Source organism: Rattus norvegicus, chromosome 8, assembly GCF_021556685.1.
Source record: "Rattus norvegicus strain SHRSP/BbbUtx chromosome 8, alternate assembly SHRSP_T2T, whole genome shotgun sequence".
In the NCBI taxonomy this organism is placed as follows: Eukaryota; Metazoa; Chordata; class Mammalia; order Rodentia; family Muridae; genus Rattus; species Rattus norvegicus.
The window spans coordinates 74,106,315-74,119,346 of NC_141541.1; the positions used below are offsets into that span (position 1 = coordinate 74,106,315).

General features: G+C 42.8%; 1 protein-coding gene across 9 annotated transcripts in view; it reads right to left on the minus strand.

Annotated features, from left to right (window-relative positions):
* Positions 1–13,032, minus strand: part of Trip4 (thyroid hormone receptor interactor 4) — a 90,190-nt gene that overhangs the window by 43,476 nt on the left and 33,682 nt on the right. For all 9 annotated transcript variants that reach the window (XR_015626638.1, XR_015626636.1, XR_015626637.1 and 6 more), the window contains 6 exon segments: positions 12,740–12,952; positions 11,107–11,185; positions 9,005–9,134; positions 5,477–5,692; positions 3,148–3,274; positions 2,460–2,647 (listed from right to left, as the gene is read on the minus strand). Coding sequence is in view for 6 of the 9 variants with exons in the window: in NM_001433738.1 (NP_001420667.1) it covers positions 2,460–2,647; positions 3,148–3,274; positions 5,477–5,692; positions 9,005–9,134; positions 11,107–11,185; positions 12,740–12,952 (953 nt within the window). In the remaining 3 variants the exon portion in view is untranslated.

A 13,032-nucleotide genomic window follows, 5' to 3' on the forward strand; every position in this document is an offset into this window, starting at 1 on the left:
TGTGGCCCATACATATACAGCCACCCAATTAGACAAGATGGATGAAGCAAAGAAGTGTAGGCCAACAGGAACTGGATGTAGATCTCTCCTGACACAGCCAGAATACAGCAAATACAGAGGCGAATGCCAGCAGCAAACCACTGAACTGAGAACGGGACCCCCGTTGAAGGAATCAGAGAAAGGACTGGAAGAGCTTGAAGAGGCTTGAGACCCCATATGAACAACAATGCCAAGCAACCAGAGCTTCCAGGGACTAAGCCACTACCTAAAGACTATACATGGACTGACCCTGGACTCTGACCTCATAGGTAGCAATGAATATCCTAGTAAGAGCACCAGTGGAAGGGGAAGCCCTGGGTCCTGCTAAGACTGAACCCCCCAGTGAACTAGATTGTTGGGGGGAACGCGGTAATGGGGGGAGGATGGGGAGGGGAACACCCATATGGAAGGGGAGGGGAAGGGTCTAGGGGGATGTTGGCCCGGAAACCGGGTAAGGGAATAACACTCGAAATGTAAATAAGAAATACTCAAGTTGATAAAGAAAAAAAGGGGGAAAAAAAGCTGTGTTCCAGAGATAAGCAAAGCTGCACCTTATGTCCCAGCTGAACTTGGAAATGTGTAAGAGTCAGTCAGATGGTACTGGTTTTGAAGGCATGAAGGGATCATGAGGAGCAGACAAGGCGAAGCACTGTGAGAGGCCATGGAAGGCCACTGGTAAAGGTGCAGCCTTAGTTCCAGTTGACAGTCCAGGATTAAAGGGTCCATGCAAAGGAGCTGAGGTTTGGCACCATGAAGAGAGCCTATGAGAGACTGTTGGTGAAGCATAGTTGCAGCAGAAGACCCCAGTGTTTAGTTGGTGCGAGTGCTATGGGATGACCACCAAGAACAGCAGCAGCCTAGACTTCTACAGAGGGAAGAACTGGAGAATTGATGCAAGTAAGCCCTTGGGAGGATCCCAGAAGATCATGTGTGGATCCCAGACATTGGAACAAGGAACTGTGAAGTGGAAGTTGAGTTGGAGACCCCAAGATGTTAAAGATGCCAGAGCTGTAGAATATCTTCTGAGGAAAGCTGCTAACAGGGAGTAGAGACAGCTCAGAAGAAAAAAGTTTGTTGCAGTTCACAAAAATGAAAAAGGAGTTGAAGATCTGAAGACTGCTTTAGCACCAGACATGGAGAGACAGAGTTTGGAGTTTCCCCAGCTGGTTTGTCTTGCTTTGGGGATTACAGTTAAGTAATTTGATGAATCTCAGCTGAGACTTTGGATTTGTACTTTTAACTTTGTTGAGACTGCTATAGACCCTGGGGACTTTGAGAGTTAGATTAAATGTATTTTGCATTATGCTATGTTTAGGTATGGCTCCCACCCATGTGTTTGAACAAGCCTGTAGCAGCCAGGGAGTGGAATATGATGATTTATATAAGCTTGGTCCAAAGAATAGCACTATTAGGAAGTATGACCTTGTTGAAGTAGGTGTGGTCTTGTTGGAGAAAGTGTGTCACTCAGAGGGTGGGCTTTGAGACCCTTCTCCTAGCTACTTGGGAGTCAATATGCTCCTGGCTTCCTTTGGATGAAGATGTTTTGCTTGTCTGGAAGCTGCATATTTCTGGCTTTGATTATAATGGCTTGAACCTGTAACATCGCAATTAAATGTTGTCCTTTATAAGAAAAAAAATGAAAAAAACAGCAAAACAAGTCTTAAAAACAAAAACTGAATAAAAAAACTAAAACAAACAAAACCAACCAACCAAAAAAGAACCCATCACCAACTTTAAAAAAAGGGATTTACTTTACTGTACGTGCATGGGTGTTATATCTGTATTATACATGTGCACTAATGTGCCTAGCATCTGCAGAAGCCAGAAGGCAGGGGATCCCCTAATAACTGGAATTATGCATAGTTGTAAGCCATCATGTGAGTGCTGGGAACCTAGGTGCTCTACAAGGGTAAGAAGTGTTCTTAACTGCTGATCCATCTCTCTAGCCCCAGGTAAGTTTCTATATACACGTATGTGCTTTAATTGTATTTTCTTACTGTGTTGGTATGTGTGTGTGATGAGTGTAGTGTGTGCGGCGTGTGTGGTGTAGGCGTGTAAGCAAGCACAGCATGGTGTGGCATGGAGGTTCGAGGGTAACTTTCAGGAGCTGGCTCCTCCTTGCTGAGCCCAGGCCAGCAATGCTTGTACAGCGAGTGCTGTGCCAGCCGAGCCATCTTCACAGCACTCTTCTTTGTGGAGATAAATTTGGCTAATGTACATAGGCTGGACTACAACTCACAACCTCCTGCCTCTGCCTGCCAAGAGCTCTCATATGGGTTTGTACCACCACACCAAGCCCTGTCTAAAGTTAAATGCAGTGAACGACATCCTAAGTTACCAGCAGACTGGTACGATGAGCACCAATCCACAGTTCTAAATCAAATGTACGTCACTCTGAAACTCTGACGTTCAGTTCTTACCTTTTAATCCCCTTGACAAGCAGAGAAGCCCAGGGCTGATGCACAGACAGGCACCAGCCACCATCAAAGCCTTCCTGGAATTCCTGGTCCTGGATTCGAAGCTGGTGAGGATGTAAACTGAGCTCTAGTCTTGGTCCTACTGAGAGTGAAGTTTTCTTTGGTGGTGCTGACCCAGTGTTGTCCACCCACTGCATAGGAAAGAACACAACACAACAGAAACAGACTTTTGTGAACCTAGGGAATGTAAACCAAAGCTATTAATGCCAGTAAAAAGAAGTCACTTTTAATTTTTTTTTGAAAAAAGGTTTTGTGTAATACAGGCTTGCCTTGAACTTGGTATGTGGCAGAGAATGGCCCTGAATTCCTGATTCTCTTGCTGCTACCTCCCAAGTGATGGGATTACAGGTTTGTGCCAAGGCTCCGGGAGCTTTGCCTGGTTTTTTGTCTATTTGTTTTTTTGTTTTTTTTGTTTTTTTTTTTTTCAAGACAATTCCTCTGTGTAGCCCTGATGGTCCTGGAACTCTCCCTGTAGACCACCATAGCCTCAAACTCAAGAGATCCTCCTCTGCCTCACAAATGCTTGACTGCCATGTAGAGAGGAAGTTGATATCTAAGGCCTATCCATCAAACACACTTGTAAGGAGAACTATTTGGGGCTCTCATCAGTTAAAAGAAAACATTCACTAACCTGAGGAGGGGCCTGGTACATGTTAGGGTTTACCAGAACTCCCAAAGGCTCTTCAGAAGATCTATCAGACGTGACCAGTGACTGGTTCAAAGTTCCATTGGCAATGGCTTGTATTGTCTCATCTAGTCTGTGGAAACAAACCAAAAGGAGGCAATAATTGGTAATCTATGCTCCAAGTGTCCAAACTTAGCACACGAAACCTTTTAGTAGTAATGAAAATTGAAATTGAAAGTTTTATCTGTAGATATGGACAACCTTTTCTGCTCCCAAATCCATCTTGTCTTTGAACCAAGAACACTGAGGAAAACAGGTAGGACATATTACCCACTCATCGTTTTAACAAGATTGATTACAGGCCAAGGTTAGAAAAGATGACTAGCAAGACTGACCCAGAGAAGAAGACTCACAGCAACTCATCTACCAAAGCAATCACAGTTACTCTACCTAGTGAAGAGTACCCTCTCCACTCATCCATGCTAATGTGAACTCTATCCTTGCTTCAAGATGCAAAGGGCTCTGTTTGTGTTTTGGTTTTGTTTTGATTTATGTATAGCCAGGTGTGGTGGTTCATGCGTTTATTCCCAGAACTTAGTCAGAGGCAGACGGATTGGTTAGTTTGAGACCAGCCTGGTCTATACGCTGAGTTCCAGGATAGCCAGGTCTGTCAGAGAGACAAAAATACAAACAAATAAGTAACGAATCTCCAAAATGATGTATGAGTTTGTATGCCTGTGTGTGGATTTGTGCACGTGAATGCCACAGGAAACCAAAGACATTGGATTCTTGGTGTTACGAATGGTTGAGAACCTCCCAAAGAGAATGCTGAGAGCTGAACTTGGGTCTTCTTCAACAACTAGGCTCTGACCCACTGAGATTTTTCTCTAGTTCCAACATTCAGAAGTTTTAAAGAGGTCCCTTTCTTGTTCAACACAAAAGTGCTTATTTCTTTTCTCAAGTCTTATAGTATCTATTGTATGAATAATCACTACACACACACACACACACACAAACACACACACACACACACACCAGTTTTTATGTGGATATGTAAATTTTCCTTTTTTGTTTTAATATTTATTTTTGTGTACATGGATGTTTTGCCTGCCTATATGATTGTATACCATGTATTTGCAGTGCCCAAAAAGGAGGGTGTAGAATCCTCTTGGACTGGAGTTACATATGCTTCTGAGCCACCATGTGGGTGCTGGAAAACTCACGACCTTTGGAAGAGCACCCAGTGCTCTTAACCACTAAGCCATCTCTCCAGCCCTGTTTGGTTGTTTTGATTTGGTTTTTCAAGATAGAGTTTCTCTGTGTAGCTTGGCTGTCCTGGAACTTGCTCAGGAGACCAGGCTGGCCTGAAACTCACAAGGATGAGGATCTGCAGGCTGGGATTAAAGGCGTGTGCCATCACCACCTGGCCCTTATTTCTTTGCATCAAGGCTTGGCTATGTAGCCGAAGTTCTCCTGGAGAGATCCTCCTACTAGGCCTATCGAGTGCTGAGATTACAGACAGTACTACCATGACCAAATCCACTGGATTAGTGTAGCTTACTATTGCAGTGGAGTGTGGGAGAGGTCTAACCTACAGTTTTTTTAAAGTGGTGTTAATCATCTCAACATCATATAATAAATCCTTCCCTTACAGCTTTAAAATGTTAGCTTCACTTTTGATTTGTTATTATTATTTCTGTGTGTGTGTGCAGCTAAGAACTGAATGATGGTCCACAAGTATTAGCTAAGTGACCACCACTGAGATGCACTCTCATTTCCAGACAATGGTTAACTTTAGTCACTATCAATTTCACACACATATCTGCATATACTCAAGCACAACTACAAAAGGAAATAGATTAGTTTCTTTCTGGATCATACATTTCACTTCCTTCCTTTCCTTTCTTCCTATCTCTATATGTATGAAGTGTTCATATGAGATGAATACATGTATGTGTGAATGTGAAAGTGAGGACAGATATGTGTCTGAAGTCAGGGTACAGCCTCAGGCATTGATCCTCACCTTCTGCCCTGGTTGAAACATGTTTTCTTTGCTGTTTGCCTTTGCACACATCAGGCTAAGTGGCCTGAGAGTTTGGGAATCCTATCAGTCTCCTGTGTTGCCATAGGAGCAATGGGATGACAGACATGTGAGACTGCACAATGGCTTCACACAGCTGGTGAGGATAAGCAACCCCAGTCCGAAGGTTTGTGCAAGAGCTTTACACATGGGACCATTGCTGTCTTTTAAGTAAACAAAACAGCTGATCCTTAGAGGAAAATCCTTCCAGTCAGACTGCTCCTGTTGTCGGAGCCCAGCAGAGCCCCTGCTTACCTGCTGTGATACTCTGCCAGTGGGTTTTCATCTTCTAGGATCTTCCGCCCCGCAAAGTCAATGGTGACTTTCTTAGAAAGTCGAGAGGCATGTCGGAGTTCTCTCAGCTCTTCCTCTCGTTTCTGTAGCATGTCTCGCTCAACTTTGGACAGCCACTGATTAGAATCACTGGCAAAGTAATCTGATTCATCATCAATGACTTGGGTCCTTCGGATACTGAGCAGAAAAAAATGGAAAGAAAACAGAGCAACTAGGTCACATGCTGACAAATTTGTACTAATTACCACTTAACTTTTGTTGTTATAGAGGTTCCCATCAAACTACAAAAGGCTGAAATGGTCTAAAATCAGGCTAAACTCTTCCTTACTTGAAAGTGTGTGTCTTTTATCTACTGCAAGGTTCAGTTGTGCCCCTAGAACTAATCTCAGCCTCAGGCAGCAGAAGACACACTACCACACTCCTCTCTCCTCCCTTTCTGGCAAGTCCAACCTTCCACAAATCCACCAGCCCCTCGGTGTGAATCACAGCTTGCACGTCATAACTGGGATGTCCCTTGGTTTTGCCACAGCCCAGGTGTTACTCCCTCTACAATTCACTGGCATCTGGTTTATTGCTGACAGGCAAGTCTGTCTGCTGGTGTTTGCTTTCTAGTCACTGTCTTATGGCTTAATTTTTAGCACTTAGGATTTTTTTGTTTTTGTGTTTTGTTTTTCAAGACAGGTTTTCTCTGTGTAACAGCCTTGGCTGTCATGAAACTCACTTTGCAGACCACACTATCCTTGAACTCAAGAGATTTGCCTGCCTCTGCCTCATGAGTTCTGTGATTAAAGGAGCAAACCACCATCGCCCAGCTGAAGTGGCATTTTTAAAAACATTTTATTGATTGTGAATTTCACATCCTGCACCCCAATCCTACTCATCTCCCAGTCCCTCCCTCCATATTTGCCCTCTGCCCTTGCAACTTCTCCCTGAAATAAAACAAAACAAAAAACAGAATAAAAAAAACCCCCCAAAACATTTCACTATGGAAGCTGTGGTGTATCACGGTGTATCACATAGTATAGCCTTTTGCTCAGCTTTACCTGCAAATGTTCACTGCAATGAGTCACCGGTCTGATTAAAGACCTCTGGCTTCTGCTACACTATTAATGCTGAATCCTTACCTGGGCTCCTTTTGGATACCCTGTTGTTGCTCTGTGTCATGAAGAGCCTACAGTTTTGGTCCTACAGTTTTGGCAGGACCATCCGCTTCACATGCTCCAGGAATTCTTATGGGATAGATGTTGGGGTGGGCCAATCAAAGCTCTTGATCTGGGCCTGGGTGGCAGCCGAGTTGTTCAGCCTGTCAGCTCTCTTGTGCCTGAGCCACCAGGGCCAGTCTTTCTGCTTTCATGCCCTACTATGAAGTCCAAGCAAGGTGCAGGGCGAGCTCTCTGGAGTACTGCAGCCAGTGAGGGGCAGGGGCAGGGGCAGGGGCAAGGGCAGGGGCAGATGTTTTATTCATCTACTACTGTAACTGCTTATGTATACCTCCTCCTCACTCTCCAGTTTAGTAACACATCAGGCCAAGTTCTAAGATCATAATGAGAAGAAAATTGAAGACTGGAAAGAATTCTGACAATTTAACCCCATCATTCATTAGAAAATAAGCCTGGGGGCTGGAGAGATGGCTCAGTGGTTAAGAGCACCGTCTGCTCTTCCAGAGGTCCTGAGTTCAATTCCCAGCAACCACATGGTGGCTCACAACCATCTGTAAAGAGATCTGATGCCCTCGTCTGTACCTCGTGTGTATCTGAAGACAGTTACAGTGGACTTATATATAATAAATGAATAAATCTTAAAAAAAAAAGATGTAGAAAATAAGCCTGGGGCTCACAGAAATTCTTTACATCAAAGCCATAAACCTAGAGAAGACTGTCTCTCTATAATTACAAACTATTGACACGCAGAAGACATTTAAATTACATTCATATTCAAGGTACAAAAACATTTTGTATTAAAAGATTTGGTAGGGCCTTGCTGAATAGCTGGTTTGAAGTGTCCCCACCTCCATTCCACCCCCAGTAATAAAGTTTAAAAGCTTCTATTTGCCCTCTCAGAGGAAATCACTGTCTCAGCACCTCTTGCAGGTTGAATGAAAGGCTGACGGTGACTGCATGAGAGCTGGGTAGCTCTGCTCAGAGTGAGCTCTTAGAGGCTAGGGTTGTCTGCCAGGCTCTTCCTAAGCTGGAAATACAAGTTTTAATATTTTCTGAATTTGTGAATAAGTCTTCAGGGCCAGTTTTCACCTTGAGTGTTTCAGAACTTTCCCTATTACAGGGTCAGAATTCACTGGGGTTTGAGAGAGTGTGTAACAGTTGGAACCTGGAGGGTGTCATTAGTAGCTTAGGAAATTGTCATTCTTCACAGATGTCCTTATTGGACTCTAGGACTCTGAATCAAGGAGAAAGTATGCAGTACATGTCTGCCAGGATTTTATTTTTATAAAGTCTCATGCATGGAGAAGGATCTTATAAAAAAAATGATAAGCCTCTATTAACCAGAAAATTTAAAATTTAAAAACACTTATTGCCTAGTTTTTGATAACTTTTTCCTTGAGACAGGATCTCAGTATGTAGTCCTGGCTGTCCTGAAATTCACTCTGTAGACCAGACTGGCTGTGAACTCACAGAGATCCTCCTGCCTCTGTCTCCCAAGTATTGTGATTAGAGGTGTGTACCACTATGCCTGGCTTGGGGTTCACCTAAATGTTCTTCCATTCTGTCTTTAGCCCAAATATCTGTGTGCTGTCTGTATGGTATTTATACTGTTTTGCAGTATAAAGTACTTTACTTAACACAAGTCTTCTTTGATTTGAAAATACAGTTTTCAAAATATTTACCCAACACCTAGATGTTACTAAGTAGATTTGATCTGTAAGCTCTTAATGCAGAATGTTAAAAAAAAAATTAGAAGAGCCAGACGTGGTAGTCCATGCTTTTAATCCTAGCACTTGGGAGGCAGAAGCAGGCGGATCTCTGCAAATCTGATGCCAGGTTGATCTACAGATCAAGTTCCAGCTCAGTCAAGGCCATAGAGTGAAATCTTGTCAAATGAAAACAAAAACAAAAGTTAAGATACAACAAAAAAAACCCAATACAGAGATTCTTTGTTATAAACCCTTTCATACTCCTCCTTAAGAAGGCAGAAAGTGTCGAAATAATGTTATTAATTTTGTGGGAGTGTTTTGCCTACATGCACATCTGTGTGCTCATGTGAGTGAGTGCCTCATGCCTGTAGAGGTAAGAGGGCATTCCTCTGGAAATGTAGCTACTGATGGCTGTGAACTGATACTGGTGCTAGGAATCAAACCTGGGTCTCTGAAAGAGCAATACATGCTCTTAATAACTGAACCAACTCTCTAGCACCCCAAATTAAAAACCTTGGGGTGCTAGAGAGCTGGTTCAGTTCTAGCTCTTCAAGAGCCATGGTTGTTCTAGCTCTACGGATAAGGTTTTGTCCAGGCACATTAGTCTAACCCTGCCATACCTAGTCCTATCGAACTCTAACAGTTTTTCCTTGTGCTTGACAGCCTTCTCCAAACCAGACTTCATTCGAGATTCCTGATGAGGAGGATGGTCCTTGGTAGAGATATCCACCTTTCCAGAATTCTCTGCCCCTGAAATTCAACAAGGAAAGCAAATGGTATCAGCCCATAGAACAGATCTGTTGTATTGTTGTGAGGTCTGATCCTAGCCTGAAGATCTGAAGCATTTATTTAAATGAAAACACTTAAGGTCAGGCTCAACCAACATCAAGTGGTGTTTGACAACCGACAGTTCCAAGAAGAAGAAGAGGAGGAGGAGGAGGAGGAAGTGGAGGAGGAGGAGGAGGAGGAGGGGTTTTTTTTTTATTTAAAGAAATCTACCAGTGGCGCTCTGAAGGCAGAGGCAAGTGGTTAGAGGCCAGTCTGGTCTACAGAGGGAGTCCCAGAACAGCCAGGGCTATACAGAGAAACCCTGTCTCAAGAAACAAACAAAAAAATTGTTTAAAAAAAAAGTAGCTTGGGCTATATGAGACCTTATTCTAAAAAAGGAAAAGGAGGGAAGTCTCAAAAAGGCAGAGAAATATGTCATTTAAAAATGGTCTTAATTTTTCCTAAGTTTTAAAAGAATGCAGTGTGTCTGAGGGTGTGTCCATGGACACAAAACACAGCAGGTATGTGAAAGTCGAAAGACAACCTGCAGGTCCCAGGAACTGAACTCAGGTCATCACTTCCTTAGCAGGAAGCACCTTTACCTTTTGAACCAACTTGCCAACCTTAAACTTTTATGTTAAGATGTAGTCTCACTACGCAGCTCAAGATGGCGTGGTTTAGTTCACTATGTACTGCAGGTTGGTTTCAAACACGCCATGCTCCTTCCATAGACTCTAGAGTGCTGTTTTTATATGCTTAACAGCACACCACTATGCCTGGCTTAACTCTCTTTTTCTTTTTACACTGTATTTGCTTAGTGTGACATGGGTGTGTGTGTGTGTGTGTGTGTGTGTGTGTGTGTGTGTGTGTGTGTGTAATGAAGCCCACGTGATGGCAGAGGACAACTATGGGAGTTAGCTTTCTCAGCACAGGGTGCCATCTCACCAGCCCAAGTTTATTTTTATTTTTTAGTAGATAAGAGACTTGCTGTGTTATCCAGAATAGCTCCAAACTCCCAGACTAAAACAATTCTCCTGCCTCAAACTCTCAAATAAAGTATTTCAGGTATATTCCACCCTAACAAAAAGGTCCTTAGCTATTTTTGTGAGATGCTTTCAGATATAAAAGACAACATTTTTACAGTTAAAAAAAGAGCATGCACACTTCCTACATCTGTGCACCTGGCTTTCCTTAATGTCAGCATTATCTTTATAAGGATTAAAACTAAGAAATCAGAGTTGCAAGCATGCATACTTTTAGTCCCAGCACTTGGGAGGCAAAGGCAGGTGGATCTTTGTGAATTCAAGACCAGCCAGGCCTAATGTGTGAGCCAGGGCTACATAGAGAAACCCTCAAAAAAGCCAAAAAGAAAAAATATATAGTTTCATCATTTTGGGAGACTGAAAAGATGGCTCAGCAGTTAAGAGCACTGACTGCTCTTCCAGAGATCCTGAGTTCAAATCCCAGCAACCACATGGTGGCTCACAACCATCTGTAATGGGATCTGGTGCTCTCTTCTGGGCTGCATGCATATAAACAAGCAGAAAGCTGTATACATAATAAATAAATAAATATTTAAAAAAAAGAGTTGGACTCTGTTAGTTTGTTCCATTTGTTACAGAATGAATACATGTATTAATTTTTCTGTTATAACCTATCACTGGCTGTTTTGTCTCTCAAGAGTTATGTAGTTTTTAAAATGCTTGCTGAGGGGGCCCAGCAGTCACCAGGGCTCAGGTTCCACTGCCAGCACCAAAAGACAAAAACAATTATCAACAAAAAACCCTGGCATTTTAGCCAGATAACGGTGCACACCTTTAATCCTGGTACCTAGAAGGCAGAGGTAGGTTCAAAACCAGCCTGGTCTGGTGAGTTTCACGCTAGCCAGAGGTACATAAGGAGGCCTGGACTCAAAGAATGAAAAAAGAAAGCAAGAAAGAAACCTAGAGTTTACCTGACATGAGCTTCTTCAGCAGTTTCTGGCTTTTGTTTGAGTCACGTTGTAAAATGTCCTGTTCTTCATTGGTACACACCTATAATGTAAAAGAGAGATTTGTCATACAGAGGTGGAATGACACTTTATAGCTCGCTTGATGTGCTATAAAATGTAGCCTCAACACAAAGATCTGAGTTCAAGGCCAGCCTGGTCTACAGGAGTCCAGGACTGTTACAAGGAGAAGCCTTGTCTTGAAAAACTTAAAAAAAAAAAAAAAAAACAACTCAGAAGGCAAATAAATATGATAGTACACATCTGTAATCTCAGTACTTAGGAATTTGAGGCAGGGGGACTGCCACAAACTTGAGGCTAGTTTGGTTTATACAGAAAGTACAAAGGCAGTTATTAATGTGCCTGGGCTACACAGGGAACTTGAAACTAGGCTAGCTACATAGTGAGAGTGTGCTTTAAAAGCTCATTTTTCTGCCTCAGTCTCCAGAGTACTAGGATTTTAAACAACACAGGGAAGCAATCTCCTAAGAGAAATTGCAGAGTATTCGAATGGCTGTGGTTATTAACTCAAAGCCAGTGTCTTAGGTAGGGCTTCTACTGAAGTGTTGACTGAAACAATTTGATAGGAGGAAAGGGCTTTTTAAAAAAAGAATATCCAGGCTGGAGAGATGGCTCAGTGGTTAAGAGCACTGACTGCTCTTCCAGAGGTCCTGAGTTCAATTCCTAGCAACCACATGGTGGCTCACAACCATCTATAATGAAATCTGATGCCCTCTTCTGGTGTGTCTGAGACAGCAACACAGTACTCATACATAAAATAAAATAAATCTTAAAAAAAAAAAATCCTCATTTATTTCACTGTCTGAATGTTTAAATGTTTTGCCTACATATAAGTCTGTTCATCATGTGTATACCTGGTCTTGTTGAGGTCCAGAAAGCATCAGATCTGCTGGAGCTGGAGCTATAGGCAGCTATGAGCCACTATGTGGCTGACGAAAACCAAACCCAGGTCCTCTGCAAAAGCAGCCAGCACTCAGAACCACTGAGCTATCTCTTTAGCCCCGAAAGGGATTTATCTCATCTTGTTTTTCCAGGTAGTTCATCACTGAGGGAAGTTACGGCAGGAACCTGAGGCAGGAACTGATAAGTGATGTAAGGAATGCTGCTTCCTAACTGCTCCTTCTACCTTTTTATGTTTTGGTTTTTGTTTTAAAGACAAAGTCTCATTCTGTGGCTCTGGCTGACCTAGAACTCACCATTATAAACCAAGATGGCCTCAAACTCTCAGATTCTCTTTCCTCTGCCTCCCAAGTGCTGGAATTATAGGTATGCATTATCATACCTAGGTCTTGGCCTGCTTCCTTATATATTCCAGGACTACCTTCCATAGGTGGGACTGCACACAATTGCAGGGCCTTTCCATATTAATCACTAGTTAAGAAATGTTTCACAGGATTACCTAGAGGCCAATCTTAGGGAAGGATTTTCTCAATTGGGGTTCCCTCTTCTCAGATAACTCAAGTTGACAAACACCAATAACAACAACAACAACAAAAACGAAACCAAAAACAAAACAAAAAACCAAAAGCAACCCAACCAGGACACACAGTGAAAACAAAACATGAAAGAATGACTTTACCAAAGAGCCACAGAACAAGCAGGGGCCTGAACCCTCCTGTTCACAGACAATCCGCCCACAGACCAGACAGTTATTGATGAGTTTGTGCTTCTGGCCCAAGCAATCACACGGGTGACGACCAGGAAGGAGGACTGCAAGTTTGTCCTGCCCCTCTCGTGTATATAAGCTGACAAATCTCGTCTTCTTCTTTACGGAGCTGTTGCCTTCTTGTGCCTAATAGAACAAAGACAGCAGGATACTGACCAACGACAAAGAATCAAGGAGGAAACCTTCGTTTCTGCTGAGTAACTATT